The sequence below is a fragment of the Schistocerca cancellata genome, chromosome 4, assembly GCF_023864275.1.
Source record: "Schistocerca cancellata isolate TAMUIC-IGC-003103 chromosome 4, iqSchCanc2.1, whole genome shotgun sequence".
Lineage (NCBI taxonomy): Eukaryota > Metazoa > Arthropoda > Insecta > Orthoptera > Acrididae > Schistocerca > Schistocerca cancellata.
The window spans coordinates 53,390,527-53,412,929 of NC_064629.1; the positions used below are offsets into that span (position 1 = coordinate 53,390,527).

A 22,403-nucleotide genomic window follows, 5' to 3' on the forward strand; every position below is an offset into this window, starting at 1 on the left:
CCAACACACAGCACCAAATTTGTTTTCAGTGTGTTTTATGAAGATCAATGGTTTAACCATTTTCCTAGAGCACAATATACATTGGGCAAACTTGGCCTACATGCTAATGATTCAGATCTAAGATTCTCCTCACCAACTCAGTCACTACCTGGCATAGTACCCAATGCCCAGATTCCCAGACTAGGACGACACATACTTCACAGCATATACATGGAGTTCACAGCACAGTTGTGAACAATGAAAACTGGTGTAAAGGGGGGACATTACTATAAGGGCATGTGAGGCTTCCCTTCCCTTCAGCCCACAGAAAGGCCAGAAACCGGGTGCTGGCAATGACTCATTCAGATGAGGGGCTCTCTGGGATATAACACCCAGTGCATGATTGGTTTTACACTTTGCAAGACATCCCTGTACAGATGGCTCACATACCAATTGTGACAATACATTTTATAATCTAAAAGTGTTCCTTTTTTTTAAGTAGCCTGTTACAGCAGAAAGGATACACTGCAGATTTCTTCTAGGCCCTGGTTGTACAGTGAGAGAGATAATCAGAGCCCTTAAATGCAAGCACTATATGCACATTTAGCTACATCATTATTCCTTAGAAGACAGTGTTACTTTTAACTGTAAAAAAATATTGCATTTTTTTAGTTCACTCTGAATGTCATTCTCCCCAGAAGTTTCAGTTACATAAAACTGGCATATTGTTGTTGTTGTTGTGGTCTTCAGTCCTGAGACTGGTTTGATGCAGCTCTCCATGCTACTCTATCCTGTGCAAGCTCCTTCATCTCCCAGTACCTACTGCAGCCTACATCCTTCTGAATCTGCTTAGTGTGCTCATCTCTTGATCTCCCTCTACGAATTTTACCCTCCACGCTGCCCTCCAATACTAAATTGGTGATCCCTCGATGTCTAAGAACATGTCCTACCAACCGATCCCTTCTTCTAGTCAAGTTGTGCCACAAGCTCCTCTTCTCCCCAATTCTATTCAATACCTCCTCATTAGTTATGTGATCTACCCATCTAATCTTCAGCATTCTTCTGTAGCACCACATTTCGAAAGCTGCTATTCTCTTCTCGTCTAAAGTATTTATCGTCCAAGTTTCACTTCCATACATGGCTACACTCCATACAAATACTTTCAGAAACGACTTCCTGACATTTAAATCTATACATGATGTTAACAAATTTTTGTTCTTCAGAAACGCTTTCCTTGCCATTGCCAGTCTACATTTTATATCCTCTCTACTTCGACCATCATCAGTTATTTTGCTCCCCAAATAGCAAAACTCCTTTACTACTTTAAGTGTCTCATTTCCTAATATAATTCCCTCAGCATCACCCGACTTAATACGACTACATTCCATTATCCTTGTTTTGCTTTTGTTGATGTTCATCTTATACCCTCCTTTGAAGACACTGTCCATTCTGTTCAGCTGCTCTTCCAAGTCCTTTGCTGTCTCTGACAGAATTACAATGTCATCGGTGAACCTTAAAGATTTTATTTCTTCCCCATGGATTTTAATACCTACTCCAAACTTTTCTTTTGTTTCCTTTATTGCTTGCTCAATATACATATTGAATAATATCGGGGATAGGCTACAACCCTGTCTCACTCCCTTCCCAACCACTGCTTCCCTTTCATGCCCCTCGACTCTTATAACTGCCATCTGGTTTCTGTACAAATTGTACATAGCCTTTCGCTCCCTGTATTTTACCCCTGCCACCTTTAGAATTTGAAAGAGAGTATTCCAATCAACATTGTCAAAAGCTTTCTCTAAGTCTACAAATGCTAGAAACGTAGCTTTGCCTTTCCTTAATCTTTCTTCTAAGATAAGTCGTAGGGTCAGTATTGCCTCACGTGTTCCAACATTTCTACGGAATCCAAGCTGATCTTCCCCGAGGTCGGCTTCTACCAGTTTTTCCATTCGTCTGTAAAGAATTCGCGTTAGTATTTTGCAGCTGTGAACTGATAGTTCGGTAATTTTCACATCTGGCAACACCTGCTTTCTTTGGGATTGGAATTATTATATTCTTCTTGAAGTCTGACGGTATTTCGCCTGTCTCATAACTGGCATATGAGAACTGTAAATTTATACAGTTATTCCTATCCATCAACTTCAAGTATTTCTAAACTTTACTACAAAAAGCTTCTGTTCAGCATATGATTCCTCATTAAATCAGAAAAATGACTTTTTAGCTTGAATGTTTACACCTTTCATATTATTCTCTGCCCAGTTCTCTTACTGCTTTTGCATTAAAATTAATTGAATAGCTGTTCAGTTCTTATTTTTTTTTTTTCCTTTTTTTGCTCTATTATTATATTCTCCTGTTTCTTTATGGCACCTCTCCTGCTAGATTAGTGGGAACACAGCAAGATTCTAACATTTGTGGTATGCTCCCCACTTGATCTTAGGAATTTTTCTGCTACCTCACATGTAACTTTGAGATCTATCAAAACTTTTTGTATTTAAAAAGGGGAAGTTGCACTGTGGGTCAAATTCCACTTTAACCTGTACTTCGTTCTGTTAAAACTAAATTAATGTTCTGTCTATAATACTGGGTTTCTTATTACTATCACATTTTTGATTGATTTGACATGGTGGTGTGGGCACAAACATCAAGGTCTTTAGTGCTAATACAAAAATTTTAAGAGATAAGTGTGGAAGGAGGTCACATAATTAGTAAAACATGAGCTGTAAAGAAAACCATATTGAAGTCCTTTAAATCTTTGGCCAGAATACAGATACTTCACAAAATTTTCTAAATAAGCTTTAACACACACAACTCGTCGATCAGCTGAACTAAAGGGCACACTCCCTCAGTCCCTCCTAAATTTGCTTCTGCCAACTTATCACAATATAAAATACACTCAGTTAAAATGTGGTGTTCAGTGATTTGCCAGAGTGATTGGCATGAGAAACACCACAGGCAGATAGCTGGCTTTACCAACTGCAGCTTACTGCCAATCACTGCCATCCACCACTCTCCAATTGTATGGATCTTTGACTCACCAGCAAAATGACAGCCTGCAGGGGAATGGAACACTGTGTAATATTATGCTCCTTAAGAGCTTCCCCAAACTCCCATGTATCTTGATACCTTGCACAATGACACCTGTTTCCAGCACTACTTAGGATGTACAGTTGGTCATGTATCACCTGGACCATTTTCTCTGCTAAGAGCATATTTTGCAATGATTGTTAGGCACTAAGGGGCTCATTGCAAATGACAAACTGTTTGCCATGAATATATCTCATTTGCAGCAGTGCCTTCACAGTATCACATGGATCTCCACAAAAAATACAGTGTGGTAAATCCTGATGTCGTGGTTAGGAAATGCTCCTGCACAGCCAAGGGAAGAACCTTGTTTGGAGTCATCAGTGTACACAAATTTAATAATGTGATGCCTATCTAAAAATGTTAAAAAATGGAGATTGAAACCTGAAATCCAGAGTGCAATCTTTCTTAAAATTCATCAAGTCTAAAATAATTCTGTGCCTTTGTAACAGCCAAAGTAAAGACCTACTACAACCTTGGTGTGAAACATTAAAAGCTTAAAAGCGGCCAAGCCCATCTCTAAAAGGCAATCCTTAGAACAAATCCCATACAGCCTACACGCTTAGTGTCGAGTAAAAAAGAGCTGTTATGTCACAGAATAATTTCATTCTACATGTTTAAATTTTTTTAAAAGTTCTACCCAGCAAGCTCAGAGCCGAGAAGGTTAACCTGGGGTCAATGTGCCAATCAGAATGTCAAAAATACGTACTGCCCATGAAGTGGACAAGATGGCATCCAGTAAGCAAGGCAAGCAGAAGTGCAAATACTGCAGTGCTACGTAACAAGGTAGTATGAAGTACACTATATAACTTCAGCCTCAGAGCGCCATTGCAATAGTCAAATGTTGCAGAAAGACCTGAGCTCAGTGACCTACAGTAATTACTGAATTACCTCAGTGAGCCACGGAGCACTGATGAGACCAACAAACAGGGGCAAAAGCGATCACACACCCAGAGCCACCATGTCATAGGTGCAGGCTCAGCTCTTTAAATAATGATGTTTCTGGAGCTCGAAAACACATCCAACCCTGCTGCCATTCTGTCCATCTCGCTAGAACAAGAGAGAATGATAGTACTAAGTTTCAGTGAAACCACAAGCCGACTGACAATGGTCTGCCTGTTGACTTCAACATCAAAACACGACCAACCTGATGCAAACTACTGCCTGCTGTGGAGAAGACTGGTGTGCAACCATTACCCTTCCACCGAGGGTCAATTGTGGATGACCTGCCAGCAGCGAGCTGTCATCTCCTCAACAACCAGGTGCTCAGCCCCCTTTCCGACACACGAATATCTGCCACAGTCTTGGTCAACTCGTGTAGGACGACCAGAGCCTAGTCTTCACAACAACAGACATCCTGGACCACACAGTCGCCTGTTCTCAACTGAGTGCATGACAAGCTGTCTATGAGAGCGCTGTAGTGTGAGCCACACTGTACCACAGAACATCTGGGCAGGCAACACATTCCCAACCCCACACTGCTGCCAGCACACTACGTGGCCGTGACTCACTGACTTGGGGCTGTGACTAACCCCAGCTCCCCAGGTCAGAACACCTTTCCAATGGTGGGTGAGTGGCAGTATGGTATGCAGGTGTGTATGGCATGGACAGTATTTTACAGACCTGTCGCAGCATGTGTAGTTGTTGCCTCATGTGGAGCTATGGGTCATCAGCCTCAGTCCAAAGGCTCAGTATGGGGCTGTTTCTAGAGGCCCCTGGGGCCAGCCAAATTTCTTTATAGTGTGCTCCACATCCAATGTTCACAAATAAGAGTGTCATGAAGTTACATGCACCACACATCCATAATGAAGTTGAGATTGCTCAAGGCCCTGTAAAACTGGAGCAGACACGTTCGGTCTGCTCTCCATGAATTATGATTAAGCCATTTTAAAATGCTTAGTGCCATGAGGAACTGTCTTTTCAGATCCCTGAGGTGTGGCAACCATGTAAGTTTAGAGTCAAATGTGAGACCCAGAAACCTCATCTTTAAAATTAAGAACAGTGTCCTTCATCCTCAACTCAGAAATGTTTAAAACAGAACTTGAACAGTTAAAAAGAATACACACAGACTTTTTAGTTGATAATTTAAAACCCCTCCCTCTTCTCCACCTATGCATCCAACTGAGGAACAAAAGACACAAAGGTCACTGTCACACAACGAACACTGGACAGGATATTTACAACTGATGTGATACTATCAATAGCAGTGACAAATACATTCACACTTAAAATGCTACCTTGAAGGACACTGTTCTCCTGCTCAAAGTGATCAGACAGGACATCGCTATCTAAAATAGAGTGGTGTGAGGAAGGACTGTATACAGATGAGCAAACATCCTCGAAAACCCCATTTGTGGAACTGCCCGAGGATAAGGCGCCTCCAAGTAGTATTGTAGGCCTTGTTGATATAAAAAATTATACCCAGGAGGTGATGCCAATACAAGGAGGACTGTCATATAGCTGCTTCCAGGATGGCCAGGTTATCAAAGATGAAGCAATACCTCCTGAACCCCACAGAAGGTGACTAAGGTGCTATCTGGAGTCCAAGAGCCAGACAAAGTGGCAGCTGCCAATCTGCTCCAAGGGCTTTCTCACACAGCTAGTGAGGGAAACACTACAATAACTACTCGAGTACGTGTGGTCCTTCCTGGGTTTTAAAATCGGAATTAAAATGGCCTCTCACCACAAGTTAAGAAAGTGACCTGATGCCAAAATGAGGTTAAAAAGGGTGAGGAAGATTTCTTTCCTCCACCCTGCGAGGTGCCAGAACATGCTATAACGGACCCTATTGTGACCAGGTAATATGTCACAAGCTGCAGATGAATCTGGCTTCCACGTGGACAAGGGGTAGTTCTATGCTTCATCAGTGGTATAATTGAAGTCTCAACTACCGCTTTCAGCAATCAATTGTGGTGCCTGAAAACTGAATCATGACTGGCAGTGGCAGTAACTGTGGCAAAATAGGCCACCATAATCTGGGTAATGTGTTGTGGGTTCATCTGGAGACTGCCATTCCAGACTACAGTAGCCATCGGGTACCTCCCACATCTCCCAGGAATCATCCTGTATGACTGTACTCTTAGTGGAATGGTTTATGGTGGTCAAGAACTGACAGATCTCTTCTTGTTCTCTCTAATAAATCAGTGACATTTAGCTTTTGCTACCCAAAAGGCTACGAGATTCTCTGCAGCTGACCTGCACTTTAACCAGTGTAGCATTGCCCACCTGATCCTGACTGCAGTATGACATTCATCACACCAGTGAGGGAAAGACTGCAAATTCAGCTGGTCTGAAGACTGTGGAATGGATGCTTGAATAGTGCGAAGGATCATTTGGGTAATATGATCCACCAATTCCAGTGTTCAAACACAGCAAGTTGCCTATAAAGTGTCCAGTCTGCCCTACTGAGCTCCCATCATGACAGCTTTCTTTTGGGCACCAAATTGAGAAGTGATCACTTGAGTGCAAATTATTGATTACTTCTCACTGAGCAATTTGTGTACCGAGAGACTGATAGCAGAATCACTCTGTTGCAGTGGTGAAGTGTGTGCTCCACCACACGTTCAACATGCACCTGAGGACATGAGAAGGCTCTCAAATTCCTCTACCCCTGTGCCAGGTGGTTGCACAGTCCCAAAGAACATTGTGTGCATTAAAATCACCACATAGGATGAAGGGGTGGGAGAGCTGAGTAAGGAGGTCACAGAAAACCTCTTTTTTAGGCACAGTCCTTACATCAATTTTGGTTTTGTGTATGCATTATCTCCCACAACCCAAATTATTGTGCCCATGGTTCCTACTCAATACACTGAGTTGAAAGCAGTATGCCAGCAAAAACTAGAAGCCTTTTTACACCTGAATAGCATCAATTATGCACTGTTGCAATATTTTACACCTGCATATTAGATATTTGTCTATGGCTGGTCCCTTTAATCTGATGTTTCTTACATTCATAGGAGTTTGTTACTTAAACAATGTGCGACAAAGTTTCTAAGAGTTTAATTTTGAGTTTATAAACTTATCTGAAGGTATACTATTTCTGTAATGTGTCCACCTCCGAACTGTAGCGGTAGTGTTTCCGCCTATCACGCAGGGGGCCCGGGTTTGATTCCCGGCAGGGAACTGGGTACTGTGTGTCCTTCATCACCATTTTCATCATCATTGACCCGCAAGTCACTGAAGTGGTGTCAACTAAAAAGGACTTGCAATACGGCGGCCGAACCCCCCCCCCCCCCCCCCCCCCCCCCCCCCCGCACGGGGCCTCCCTGCCAACAATGCCATACGCACATTTCCATTTCTGTTATACCGACACACTGCCATTTACCCTACTGACTGGTTTCAGAGCCCTGTGACACAGACCTACACCATTACAAGCATAAAAGGGAGCAACACTACCCTATCTATCTCATTCTTTTTCTTTATAACTGTGCTACTAATAAGAAACATTAGTTTCATGTCTCTGTCATATGCGAGACATGATCAGGAGAGCTGCTTTAATACTGTATTAATAAAAGTTGTACAGCTGGACTCTCACACAGTTCACCCAAATCATAATGTTGATTCTTTTTTAAATTATATGAGTACTGTTCTGGTCCACAAAAAAGTGTAGATGATATAACCATATCAAGAATTTGTAGCTATATAAAGGATAAGAAGGGAACTGTTACAGACTTACCAAACGCAGAAGCTTGTTTTGGTTTATAAGGTCCTCCTCCAAAACTGCCAGAACAGGGAAAAATTGCAAGCCCAAAGCCATTTCTGCTGATAACAACCATTTTGCCTGCAAAGGCAGACAATTTATATCATGAAAACAGTATGTAAATTTTTTAAAGTGCAGTTTCAAATTTAATAGGAATTTCAAACATCCATATTATTTTACAAATTTCTATAACATGGCAGTTATAAATTTGTGTGCAGTGAAAGTTGTACACAGGATGGACAAAAAAGTACTTTTTACTTTTTGCAAATATATCACATTATTTATTTGTTATTAGAAAAATGAACCAGCATAGCTGCTTATAATAACTAATCTTCATTCACTACAGACTGTTTCAGCATTTATTGCCATTGTCAAGCACCTACAAATACAATTTTGGTGAGAACTTTTATAAATGTGGATGTCGTTTACTTTAAAGTAACCATATTGTACTCATGTCTAAACTGATGTGACATCCATATTACGTCATTAGTGAACTGTTTTATAACTATCACTGTTTTGATAAGATGGTAAGTGACATAAATATATTGAAATAATGTTAATTATGGTTTGACAGTTCAACTCTTACAGCGATATATGTATACAAAGACTATGCAGACGAATAGCAATATTATTTTATGAACTAAATTTTGTCATGATTATCTTTGGCTACTGTATATGTTAGTTCTGATTTATCAATCTAAATGCAGGTAAAATATAGTCATTTTAATATAAATTACATCCACATTCGTGCACGTTCTCACCATAATTGTATTCACAGGTACTTGACAATGGTGATAAAGGCTGAAACGATCTGTCATGAATAAATATTAGTTTTATTAGCAGTTATTCTCATGCATTCTTCTAACAATCATGCCATTATCTGAAATATATTATGCTGCTGGCCCTAAAATAGAAAAACTCTAATTAAGGCATTGACATAAGCTGTAGTCGAGGAAGTACCAGACATATACCATTCATGTATGTGCTACACATAATGGAATCAAACAGAAAATAATAAAATGACATATTTCATGGATCTTCTCTGGTTAAGATAGTACCTTGGGAGCATTTATACAGAACTAATGTCAGAACAAATACTGAGAAAATGTTTGTCAACACAACAAATTTTGTCACTTCTGATTTTTCAGTTATGTGGAATAGTTGTAATAACTTCTAAATGTGATTTCTAATTCATCTTCATAAAATTTGCCCAAACTGAGTGATATTTGCTACTTATGTAAAAAGCAGCTATGAACCTATATTACTTAAGTCCATCAGAAATGAACCAGCACCAGCCAGTGTTTGTGGGAACATTGATGAAATAACAAAAACTCACATTTGACTGTTCCGCTGCCAGAATTGCAGATATTATTTATTAACAGTGAGGACATCCATAACAAAGCCCCAACTAGAAGGCCGATGTGACAACAGACAGATTTCCTCAGCACTTCATTAGGCAATGGCAGTTCAAACAAGACAACTGATTGTATACACCCCTCAACTGTAACTGTATCCACCAGACACACAAATAGCTAAGTAAGCGTGTGAACCTTAAGGAATGCCAACATCACCACAATAATTTTCAAGGCAAAGGTCAAATCTCACTTATTATCTGTGTTACAACATGATGTATACTACCTATTACGAAATAACAGTCAGCAGAATGCCTGTTACACATTAATTACCAATCCACATGCAGCTTGCACTGGAGTTAAGAGAACTTGCTCACACTTGAGCAACACAGCTGCTATTCAAATATGTATTGTTTAAATGAACAAAAGTGTCTTTCATACACCCACTGAACAATTAGTCATAAGTCTCAATGGCTACAATGTAACTATGGAAATAAGGATTTATGTAGCTCTATTTCAATCAAGGATTGCATTCTCATCATACATGTAGCGAAACACATGTTGCAAAAATGTTATGTCGTGAAATAAAACATATGAGGGATGATCAGAAAGTAAGATTACAAATTTTGCAGTGGAACATGTACATTTTATTTGATACAATCAATACAGCCATCAGGTTATTTTTTGACACAGTCTCCAAATCAGTTTAGGCACTTGTCGCTTCAATGGACAAGTTTGAGTATATCCTCCTGGTAAAAATCCTGTCCTTGCATGTTCAGACATGTTGTTGTGAAGTGTTTCACCTCTTCATCTGAAGTGAATAGTCAGCCTCCTAGGTGCACCTTCAACTGAAGAAAATGGTGGAAATCATTTGAAATGCAGTTCTGGCTGTATGGAAGGTGGTCAATGATGTCCCAGTGAAACTGTTTCAACAGTGTGGTGGTCTTCTTGGCTGTAACAGGTTGCTCATTGTCGTTAAGGAAGATGATGATGCCTTTGGTGAGAAGTCGTGGCTGTTTCTTCCTGACTGATTCACACAATTTTGTCAAGGTTTCACAGTATTGGTCAGCAGTCACTGTCTTCCTCTTTCCATAAATTCCTCGAGTATGACACCTGTGCTGCTCCAAAACAATGTGGCCACCACTTTCGTGGCATATGATGTCACCTTAAACTTCTTTGCCTTTGGAGAGAAGGGGGTGTTTCCATTCCAGTGATGACTGATTACTGTTGAGGGTGTAGTGATGGATCCATGTTTCATTACCCATGACGATGCAGTGAAGAGAACTGTTCCCTTCCATGGAGAACCATTCCAAAAGTTGCAGACTTGTCCCCATACACTTTTCCTTGTTCAGCCCTAAAGACAACATCGGTCGGATTTTGTGGAACCCATTGGGAACAAACTTTCTGGTACTGAAGAATATTGTGAACAATGTGATAAACACTTCCAAACAACAGTCTCAGTTCTACCATGATATGCTGTAACATGTCCTGAATCAGCTCCTCCATGTGAGCTGTGCAAATCTGTTGATGAACCTCATCATTGACATTTTCCCTACTGGTTACAAACTTTCGACACCATTCTACAACAAGCTGATGAGGCACTGCAGTCTCTTCACAATCTCTACAAGATGCCACTGAATTCTGAGCTATGGTTATATGTTTTGCCCACAGAAATCAAATAACTGAGTGGATTTTTTCACAAGACCAGTTTTCCAAATGAGTCACCTTACCTACAGTTTGCACTGTAGGTGGAGGGTGTCAAACTCTGCCCAACTGCCAGCTACATGTATCAGAATTACCACTTCAAAAATACGGGCCTGTAATGTTCATTTCTGATCACTCCTCATACTTACCTGGTTTACAATGTATATTAAACACTTGTCTTGAGGGTCTCTGTACAATTTAAACTAGCTTGTGAGAAATTCACAGTAAAACCCATAACATTCCATTACACACCAATCAAAACAATTTTGCTCCACACTCATGGCTAGCATATTTTGTGATTATTATTATTATTATTATTATTATTATTATTATTATTTCTTTCTTTACTTTCTCAGACGTTAAGTCTGGTTAAAAATGGAAAGTGACGCGGACCTTGATCAAGCGTCACTTCCTTTTAACTGTACGGTATACGTTATATTGCATTTAGGAACTTTCGGGTAATTGAACATGTATCAATAATTACGGATTTCTGTAATTGTATATACAAGTTTGGATGCAGCTGTATTGCATTGATGTACTGGTGGATATTGTGTGGTATGACTCCTGTAGTTGATAGTATAATTGGTATAATGTCAACTTTATGCTGATGCCACATGTCCTTGACTTCCTCAGCCAGTTGGATGTATTTTTCAATTTTTTTCTCCTGTTTTCTTTTGTATATTTGTTGTATTGGGTATGGATATTTCGATTAGTTGTGTTAATTTCTTCTTTTTATTGGTGAGTATGATGTCAGGTTTGTTATGTGGTGTTGTTTAATCTGTTATAATGGTTCTGTTCCAGTATAATTTGTATTCATCATTCTCCAGTACATTTTGTTGTGCATACTTGTATGTGGGAACGTGTTGTTTTATAAGTTTATGTTGTAAGGCAAGCTGTTGATGTATTATTTTTGCTACATTGTCATGTCTTCTGGGGTATTCTGTATTTGCTAGTATTGTACATCCACTTGTGATGTGATCTACTGTTTCTATTTGTTGTTTGCAAAGTCTGCACTTATCTGTTGTGGTGTTGGGATCTTTAATAATATGCTTGCTGTAATATCTGGTGTTTATTGTTTGATCCTGTATTGCAATCATGAATCCTTCCGTCTCACTGTATATATTGCCTTTTCTTAGCCATGTGTTGGATGCGTCTTGATTGATGTGTGGCTGTGTTAGATGATACGGGTGCTTGCCATGTAGTGTTTTCTTTTCCAATTTACTTTCTTCGTATCTGTTGATGTTATGTGATCTAAAGGGTTGTAGAAGTGGTTATGAAATTGCAGTGGTGTAGCCGATGTATTTATATGAGTGATTGCTTTGTGTATTTTGCTAGTTTCTGCTCGTTCTAGAAAGAATTTTCTTAAATTGTCTACCTGTCCATAATGTGGGTTTTTATGTAGGTTTCAGATAGGTTATTCCATGTGTAAGTGTATCAGGGAATGTGTATGGGTCTGCAATGTAACTGTTAAATAATTTAGTTAGATGTGAATGTGTTGAGGTGAACTTCTTTAGCCAGAAATTTGCTATTTTATCATTTCCAGGGGCTTTCCAATTGTGCGTAGTATTAATTGCTCGGGTGACTTCATGTTGCAAAATTATCACTTCAGGCATTTGTGGTATCATCTTGTATGAGTCTGTTTCTGCTTGTATCCACCGTGCATGCCTGTTATGTTGTACCGGGTTTGACCATATGTTGCTCCAGAAGTGTTCCATGTCTGTTATGTTTGGTGGATTGTCTATTTTAATGTGTGTGTTATCTATTGTTTGGTAAAATCTCTTTTGGTTTGTGTTGAATGTTTGGTTTTGTGTCTTCTAAGTCGTTTGGCCAATGCTTGTAATTTCTGCTTCTTTTCATCTAATTGCTCTATTGCTTCTTGTTGAGAGATTTTACCTAACCTTTTTCGTTTTTTGTCTGATATTTCATTTCTTATAAATTGTGTTATCTGTCTGACGTCTTTTCTCAGTTTTTCTATTCTGATCTGTAGCCTGTGTTGCCATGCTGGTTTTGTGGGTTTCTTCTGTGTGTTGGTTGGTTCTGATCTCTGTCTAGTGTGTATATTTAGTGTAGTGAGTGCTCCTACATAAACCAGTAGTTGTAACTCTTCCATAGTTGTGTTTTCATTTATTTTGTTGTGTTGATAGTTGTTGTTGTTGTTTCGACTTGTGGGTTATTTGGTGGTCTATGCAAGAATGGTCTAATGTCTGTATTTGTGTCTTCGTATTCTATATGTGTCAGCTGAAATTTTTCTTCTATATCTAACATGTGTGTCACTTCGTGTTCTATTTGCGCTTGTTCTGGTGGCTGTCTTAAGCTGTCGTTTTCCTCTGATTGTTTAATTGACGCGTTTTGTTCTTTGTTTTCTCTGGGATGTTTGAGTCCGTTACTGTATTTTCTTCTTCTTCTGATTGCACATTATTTTGTTCTAGTATTTGTTGTACTTGTTGTTTGATGTTTTCTAATTCTGACTGGGGTATCCTGTTATTTTTTATTATTACACGGATCTGATCAGCTAGTCGTTGTTCTGTTAAAAATTTTAATTCTGGGTATCTGGTAATAAATGTTGTGTATACTTGTGATCTTTATCCAGTTGTGTTGGTTCCTAGGTTTGTTGCTTGGTAATAACAGAACATGAGGTGTCGATTAACTTCATCTGACCATCTCATCCTCTGTTTTCCTTCTAGGGTGGTTGCAGGAAGCATATCCTGCAAAACACCTCTATTTGGATTTAAATCATTTTCCAGTTAGCTAGCAGTGTCGTTACCATTGGGGGCGGGCATAGGGTTCAAGCGTCGTCCCCGACCATGACGGCGCTTGTCCGAGGCTTCTTTAGTTCTGTCCTGAACCAAATAATCACACTAAAAGGGGGGGGTTAGCCCTATTAGTGGTTTGTTCTTTTCGTCGCCTTTTACGATATTATTATTATTATTATTATTATTATTATTATTATTATTATTATTACTATTATTATTACAATTATTAGGAACTTCATTTTATGCATTCTTTTGACCACAGGCAATCACTACGTGTAACATAAATGTTCTCAGCGCAGCACAGAAACGTATGCTGTTTCTCGAACATGAACAAGACACTGCAGCTTATGTACACTGTTCATTCTCAATAAGCCTTGAAGAGTCATTTCAAGTTTATACTGAGTGTAAATTGTCACTTTACGACACGGTGGTTTGTCAGCAAAGGAAGTGTTGTTTTGAGCTGGTAAATACCACAGAAACTGCTATTTTGAGACACAACATGACGAAAATATGCCTTAGTGGTCACCCATGGGAAATGGCACTACCTGATGCTGTGTTCCCACAAATGATGGCTTTTAGGCTCCCCAAGAAGAAGGCGACAGAACCACATCATGTGTGCGTGTGTGTGAAAATCAACAGCTAGAATGGAACCTGGAGCAATGGCGTCGTGTGCACTTCACCAATGAGAGCAGGACTTGTATGGCAATTATTGTCAATGAGTGTGAATGCAGGCAGATGCCAATGCACATCTCGAGGCATGCAGTGTCACTGTTTCAACTGGGAGGTGCATCATTCATGTTTGGACCAACTATCCAATACAGATGCCAGGTGGTTCACATCACTATCAAGGGTAATTTGAGGGTTTTCCAGTATTTTGACAGGATCTTGCAGTCTATTGTCCAGCCCTACTTACAACATTTCAGCAATGAGTTCTTTTTCCAGGATGATAACACAGAGGCACTCCATACCCACATCGTGAATACCTTCCTCGGGGAGGCAGCAATCAATCCAAGGGGATTGCACACAATATCTGTCGACAGAAACTCTACAGTACATTTGGAACCACTTGAAACTTGCCGTGCATTATCACAGGAAATCTTCCCACACACTAGATGAACTCAGGAGGGCATCCAACAAAGAGTGGAAAAGGCTACAGCAGCAATGTGGTGACAAGCTTTGTGCGCAGAACGCCATGTTACAATGCACGGGGTGGAGTGACTCAATAATGAATGTTATCTAGCAGCAGATTTTGATTTCACAAATCAGCACTTTTCAACACACTGCATTTATTTTTTTAGACATTATTTGATTTCCTGTCCCACTTGAATGTCAGGCCACAAATTTTCACACGTGTAGGGAAAGCAAAACATATTTTAAAAATACAGAAGCTGAGCTTGAGATGATACAGTATCTTGGTAATAACTGAAACACATGGCCCTGATCCACATTCTGAATGCCAAGACTTGCACCTGCTTTTGTGCTGTTAGTTGCACAAAGTCACAGATAAAACACAAGACTGATATTTCAATATAAAATGTTAGCTGCTGCTGCCTATTGATGAATGCAGTGAAAACTCTTCAAGATAAGTTCACTTACCATGAGAGCTATATGCCAGCAGATTTTTATAGAAACATTGTGTCAGCACTTGAGAAAGAGATTTAGGTTCACCTTTTTAACATCTATTCTTAGGCATTTTGCAACTGTTTACTTTAGTTGTTGGACAAACAAATGTACAAATTTAATTAAAACTGATTGTGAACTGTGCATCAAAACATATTAAGTTTTTTGAAGAAGGAGAATGATGCATCAAAAAACAAATAGTATGAAGAAAGACAGGTACATGTTCCGATGTGAGCATGACAAGAAGTCTGTCCCAACCTCTTTTAAGGGGGAAAAACGTTTAAAGAGTATTCACTGATTTCTTGAAAGAAGGCCAGGAAAAATACACACAGAATTTTGTGCAACGAATTATAGATATCAGTGAAACAGCTGTGCATGTGCTTTGAAGATATAGGTTAGAGCTAAAAGTTCTGCTGATTACATTACTTTCCTCTCTTTCATTAGTTCACTTTGTTGCTACTGTTAGTGGGTAACTTTTGAAATGAGAAATACTACTGACAATACCATACCCATGCTACAGTTTCCTTGATGCTAAAGATTTTAATTGTCTTTAAAAGATTATATGAAATACACATTATTATACACACCACACACAAATGTCATAATTTCAATAGCACTTTCATTCCTATAACTTTATTTGCCCTCTTCTGTTTATTCCATGACTCTTGATCAAAATACAGACAGTCAATGGCCTTGCTGAGGTGGATACACCAGTTTTCACCAGATCACTGAAGTTAAGCACTGTCGGGCATGGCCACTACTTACATGGGTGACCATCCGGGTATGCCACACAACTTTACTTTTTACTTTACACAAAACACACATTTTCTTAACAGTACCTGTACACCAAGCACACACATTGTAAGAGTGGATAGGCATTTAAAGTCAAAAACTCAGTTCAGCATTACAAGGCTTAAGTACTTTTATATAAATACAGACAGGAATTCACTAACACTTACTTCGTTTCTGCGATCTTCTTGCTGATGGCCCGAACTCACACCCTGTGCAACCTCTTTGTTTGCATCAGTTTCAATACTGATATTTCTCATTCTGTCAACAAGCACCGACATTGGACTACCACCATCTGGATTTCCTGATGCAGCTTTACGTTGGTCCCATGCTTTTTTAATTTCTGCCAGGCTCCCTTCCTGCAAGAAGGAGTAAATATATAGTCATCAATGACAATCATATTTTGAACATGAAAAAGCTAACAAAAATACACTATGATGATAAATGTTTCTCTTTCTTAGAAGAGAAAATACGTCTTTTGGGGAACACAACTGTATGCACAAAGTTTAGGAAGGATTACTATCCAAATGCTGTCATTAACAGAATGACTGAGGATTAAAATATACAGACACTGACTTCTTAACTCTGTAGAGATAAAAATAATTAAGTTTCAGAAAGTACCACACAATAATAATATGGGCATATAAGCTCATTAGACAAAATAATAGTTACTTTCCTTTCCATAGTATATAAAATCTTCACTAGTCTTAATAACTGATGTTCCCACTGGGGAAATGATTGTTGTATGACCACCTGACAGTAAGCAGTGCTGTAAGTCAAGTTTTTGGCCTGTGTGCAGTAGATGATAGAACACTTTCTCACTGATCTAAGTGCTTTTGCTTTGGCCACGTACACATAAATGATAATCCAGCTAAGAATTGGGGCATATGCTCTTTATAAAAATCTTCATGTGACATATAAATAACTATCAGAGTCTACATCAGTTCCACTAAGATTAGTATTAATTCTGATGAATTATGTAAACATGAAAAAAAAAGAAATAAAAAAATAAAAATAATTATGAGAGATGGGTCTCTCACTGAATGACTGCTGAACAAAAGCAGAAATGGCTGACATAGCCTTTTTAAAATGAAAAGTGAGGTAATCTTGCATCAAATTGTCACAACTGATGGAGTATGGTTTAAGACATTTTAAGCCAAAATTGAAATCATGATAGCTGCGCACGCGCTCCCATAATTACTAGATTATTTTAGTCTCTCTCTCTCTCTCTCTCTGTGCGTGTGTGTGTGTGGGGGGGGGGGGTGCACACATGAGAGAGAGAGAGAGAGAGAGAGAGAGAGAGAGAGAGAGAGAGAGAGAGAGAGAGAGAGAGACTAAAATAATCTAGTAATTATGGGAGCTGATACTTGGATTTTCTCTCTTTCCTCAGTTAACATGACTTAATGGCCCTTGGCTCATAAAATAATTTGAGAATTGCTTGAATGAGTGCTTTTTAAGAGTGTCATTACCTATAACTTGATATCTAAAAACAATTAAACTTTGAGCCTCCATTACACCACAAATCCAGCACAAATCATCGATACCACAGATGAATTAAACTGGTTGCAGTCCATTCCACGAGACACATCCCCTCAGTTCATTTATGCTAAAGGTGCTGTGTTGCACAAATCAAAACATTTATTCAAAGTACATGGTTTATTAATAAATGCGATTCCCAATCAGAACCATCATTGATGTTTTTTCACTGTTACCAACTTAATTGCAGGAGGCCTTCACAAAAATAAAGTACTGGAGATCTTAACAACCCACCTCAACATCAACATAGTTAGAAATAATCGTGGCATATAGACATGCCCCTTCTCACGAGTTGTGAGGTCACGAAAACCAAGTATAAATATATACTTCACAGTACAATAAAGCTGCCTGGTGGCAAGTACTATTTTAATTTCTAATACTTTTAATATAAAAGAAGTTATCCCCTGTACATTAAATCACCCAGAATGTATAAAAATGTAGTAGCAACAATATCAGAGTCAGTTATTCCTTTCTACAACTCAGTCTGCCATCTTAGCAGAATAAAACGCACACAGTTTTTATGAACTTTAGAATGACTGAAATCATGTGTAAAAGTACTCATCTTAATGGAACTGTTGTGCTAATTTCAAAATTGGTCTTAGATTTCATGAGTCCGCATTATTTCCAAAGTTGCAGTGAATTTAATGTTGGAATAAAAATTTTAATAATATTCACCTAATGCATTTGAGTTCCAGTTGTATGTGTAAAACAAGATGTTCTGTCCTCTAGCATCAGTGGAAAAGAACTATACCTTTGAAAACATCGTTTAACTGAATTTTCATATTGCTTAACATATTCCTTTCTCAATATGCGATACGGTTTTGTAAACAGCCGAAAGAATAGGTCTCTCACAAGAAAATCATCATACTGTGGTTATTAGTTGTTAATAGATTCTGAATTCATGGTAGCAAAATAGAGGTAATTAATTTATCTGGTTTCAACATTTGAAACATGGATTTATTACAGGTATCATAGTAAACAATTTCAAGATAATTATGTGGTATCTATGGAATCAGCAAGAAATCACCAATGCTGTTTTATTGTTAAAAAAATATATCTGACGGATAACAAAAACAGACTACATGTAGTGTGAGCTCAGATTACAATCAAGAGTCTGTCACAAGGTGCTGTGATCGACCTTGCTACAGTAATCAATAATCCGTTACTTTAAGCATGCTGGGGCCCTTTGAGTTCCCGTTGACAATATTTTAATAGTAACATTGAAAAGTCTGACACTGATTCAGTTACCTATAATGAAGCTGATGTACCTTCACTCATGACATGCGTGATTTCACAGAGCGCAAGTTCATACAGTTCACAGGCCCAATTATAGAGGGCTCCAGCGTCGGCCCCTGGCACACACTGATGAGCCACCAAAGAAACAGCATTATTTAAGCAATCAGAAACGAGTGCTCAGCCTATTCTTCACACAGTACTGCTGTTGTCCAGTCAATGTGTTCAATGCGATGCACAACCTGCATCTTATGTGTTGCTCTATGAAGTACCATGCTTCCTGCACTGTGTTTGTTCTTGCTATAACAAACTTCGCGATGAGTGAGGATTACATTTTTTCTGCATGTTAGTGTCAGTGCTAAGTCACCTGACAAACATCTCGATAGAAGAAATAACCCAACGTCTCGCTGCTCAGCAGCAAGTTTTTGCGGAACAGCAGCAGGCTCTCGTCACCAGTCTTAAACAAGTGTCGTCTGCATATTCATGGCAGGTTACTCTCCAGTCATTGCAACTGTCGCCCTTTCTGGCATATGATGAATCAGCTGAAGATTGGGACTGCTATGAGATACAGTTTAGCGAACATTTCCAGGTCTTTTGCATGGACAATGCAGACCTGTGTATGGCTCGCTTTCTTTCTTTCCTGGCTTTTGCTGCATACATATCAACTGTTGTGCCAACTTGCACCTTTGCAAGAACTGTCCACCTTATCATTTGATGAAATGTCAAACTTCTCTCGGCCAATTACTGCGACACAACTTGAGCCATCATTATAAATTTATAACTAGTACCCATCACGAATCCTATGATGATCACATGGTGCAAGATGATGATATTCATCTGGCCCTGGATAGGGCTGTCCATGAAAAAGCACTTCCGTGTGAGAATCCAATGCCTACAGATGTTCTCAAAAAAGTACAGTCCTTTGAAGTGTCATGGGCCGAATGCGATCAGGTTGCTGAATGGGGAGGGGGTACGGGGAGGGGGGGGGGGGAGGTGTCGGCAGCTACTCAGTCAGCCCCTATTAGGCACACTGCAAGTGTTCAGGATGACAGGGAAGCCACTGCAATGCCTACAGATGTTCTCAAAAAAGTACAGTCCTTTGAAGTGTCATGGGCCGAATGCGATCAGGTTGCTGAATGGGGAGGGGGGTAGGGGGGGGGGGGGAGGTGTCAGCAGCTACTCAGTCAACCCCTATTAGGCACACTGTAAGTGTTCAGGATGACAGGGAAGCCATTGCAACAGTCAACGTTCAACTCGTCGTCGCATGGGGAAGCGTTGGTTACAGCCACAGCAGCAATAGGCCCCGTCACACCAGCAGCCACTTGCCCCCTTCTGCCTTGCTCGTGCTGCTTTGTCCAACACAACCCTGCTGTGTGCTCTAAGCGTTGGGCAGTTTGCACCATGTGTTGAAAGAAAGGCCACACTGCATCGGAATGTAACTCCTTTTCCAATGTGGCACACACAGTAGAAGCGATGGACATAAATTGTGTCTCTACAATGACTATTTCCCTGAAAAAATTGTTTATTGACTTGAGTGTGCTTAATAAACCGCTAAAACTGCATGTGGACAAAGAGGCTGCAGTGACCTTAGAGAACACACAAATTTATGTGGACTTGGGCTCCCCTAACCTCACACAGGTTTCACGGAAGTTGGTTAGCTACAATAAACAGCAGAATCCAATCCTAGGTCAGTTCTCCACTCTTGTATCATACACATCTGTTGTTTGCTCTCTCACCTTCCTTTCTGTGGATCATTCCCAGACCGCAGACCTGTTCGGGTTAGGTGCATTTAATGCTTCAGTTTTCTCTATTGCCGACAAGGTAAATTTAGTGTCAGATCAAGTTATGTATCAGCAACTGGAGTCCCTCGGTCCTGAGTTTTCATTGTTGTTTTCCCCTGGGCAAGGCTGTGGTACTGGTTTTCAGACCCACATTACCATGAAAGTTTCTGCCCACCCTCGTTTTCTTTCAGGCGAAAGATGCCTGCCGCATTGCACAACTCAGCGGAGGCCAAATTAGACCTTTTGACGTTGCTCGATGTCTTTCGACTTATTCCTTTCAGTCAATGGCCTACACCACTAATCATTAAGAAGTCGAGGGTAGTAAGCTTCGTCTCTGCGACGACGTTGGTGTCACGATTAATACAAGTCCACAATACATACATACCCTTTGCCCCACCCTGACAAACTGCTCGCACAATTGTCAGGCGGCCACTACTTTTCCATGATTGATTTTTTATAAGCATACCTCCAGCTCCCCTTGGATGAGGCCACTATATGTTTTCTCATTGTCAATACACCATTCGGCATATACCAATATAAATGCTTGCCTTTTGGCTTCCCGGGTACACTTGCAATTTTTCAACATTTTTTAGATCAACTGACAGCCTTTGTACTTGGCTCCACCACTTACCTCAATGATATCGTTGTTTCGAGTTCTTTCACTGAAGACCAGCTTGGCAATCTCTGATCGTTGTTTTCTGTTTTGCAGTCTGCAGCGCTCAAGGGCAACCTTGCCAAATCGCAATTTTTTTAGCTGTCAATTGAGTCCATAGGTTTTGAAGTTTCTCACACAGGGGTCAAGCCGTTGCATCAACGTGTTAACACAATTGCAGTTTTGCTGCAGCTGACTTCCATTACGAAGCTGCAGGCATTTCTAGGTAAAGTTGCATACTACCACAAGTTTTTACTTGACACATCCAATGTTCAGCCACTGCTTGCACTTTTGTGTAAAAATGTTGCTTTTTCTTGTTCCAAGCTTGTCAACAAACTTTCACTTTGCTTCACTCTGCCCCGTGCTCAGCCACTTTTCAGCCATATTAGCATCTCGTGTTGGCACACAAATACGTGCATAAATCTGAATGATCCATTGTTTATGCTTCTAAGACTTTAACTCCTGCTTAGTAGTTGTGTTCTCAGATTGAAGAGGCTTTTGTGATTGTTTTCGCCCTCAAGAAATTTCACGTCTTCTTGTATTGTTCTAAGTTCCATTTAATCATGAATCACTAGGCATTAGTTGCTCTTTTTAACCCTTTGACTTCTTTGCCGGACAAGGCAGTGCATTGTTTGCAGCAATGGGCTCTGTTACTCTCCTGATATTATTATCAGATCTGTTACCGGCCGACAGAGCAACACACTAATGCCAATGCCTTACCTTGCCTTGCGATCGGGTTGGACCCAGCATTTGATAAGGGCAAGTTGCTTTGTTTCTATTTACATATTGAGAACCAGAATGTGGTCAATAGTTTTCCTATCACTAGTGCCAAGATAGCATCGGCTGTCACCACGGACCCTACACTTTGGCAAGTCCTCTCATTTGTGCAGCACGGTTGGACAGAAAAAACCCCAGGCTGTGACTTCGATTCCTTGCGTAATTACTTCTTCCTCCAGCATTGCCTTTATGTGTTTGACTGGGTTCTTTTGTTACCTATGAAGGACACTGCTCCCCAGGTTAGACAGAGAGAAGTCTTCCGAAGTAAGAGTCATTTCAGGTGTGCCGCAGGGGAGTGTCATAGGACCGTTGCTATTCACAATATACATAAATGGCCTTGTGGATGACATCGGAAGTTCACTGAGGCTTTCTGCCGATGATGCTGTGGTGTATCGAGAGGTTGTAACAATGAACAATTGTACTGAAATGCAGGAGGATCTGCAGCGA

General features: G+C 39.9%; 1 protein-coding gene across 1 annotated transcript in view; it reads right to left on the minus strand.

The window, feature by feature from the left end:
* Nucleotides 1-22,403, minus strand: part of LOC126184915 (uncharacterized) — a 55,240-nt gene that overhangs the window by 14,437 nt on the left and 18,400 nt on the right. The window contains exons 4-5 of the mRNA XM_049927581.1: nt 16,148-16,336; nt 7,736-7,840 (exon numbers count right to left, since the gene is read on the minus strand). Of these exons, the coding sequence (XP_049783538.1) occupies nt 7,736-7,840; nt 16,148-16,336 (294 nt within the window). The remainder of the gene's footprint in view (nt 1-7,735; nt 7,841-16,147; nt 16,337-22,403) is intronic.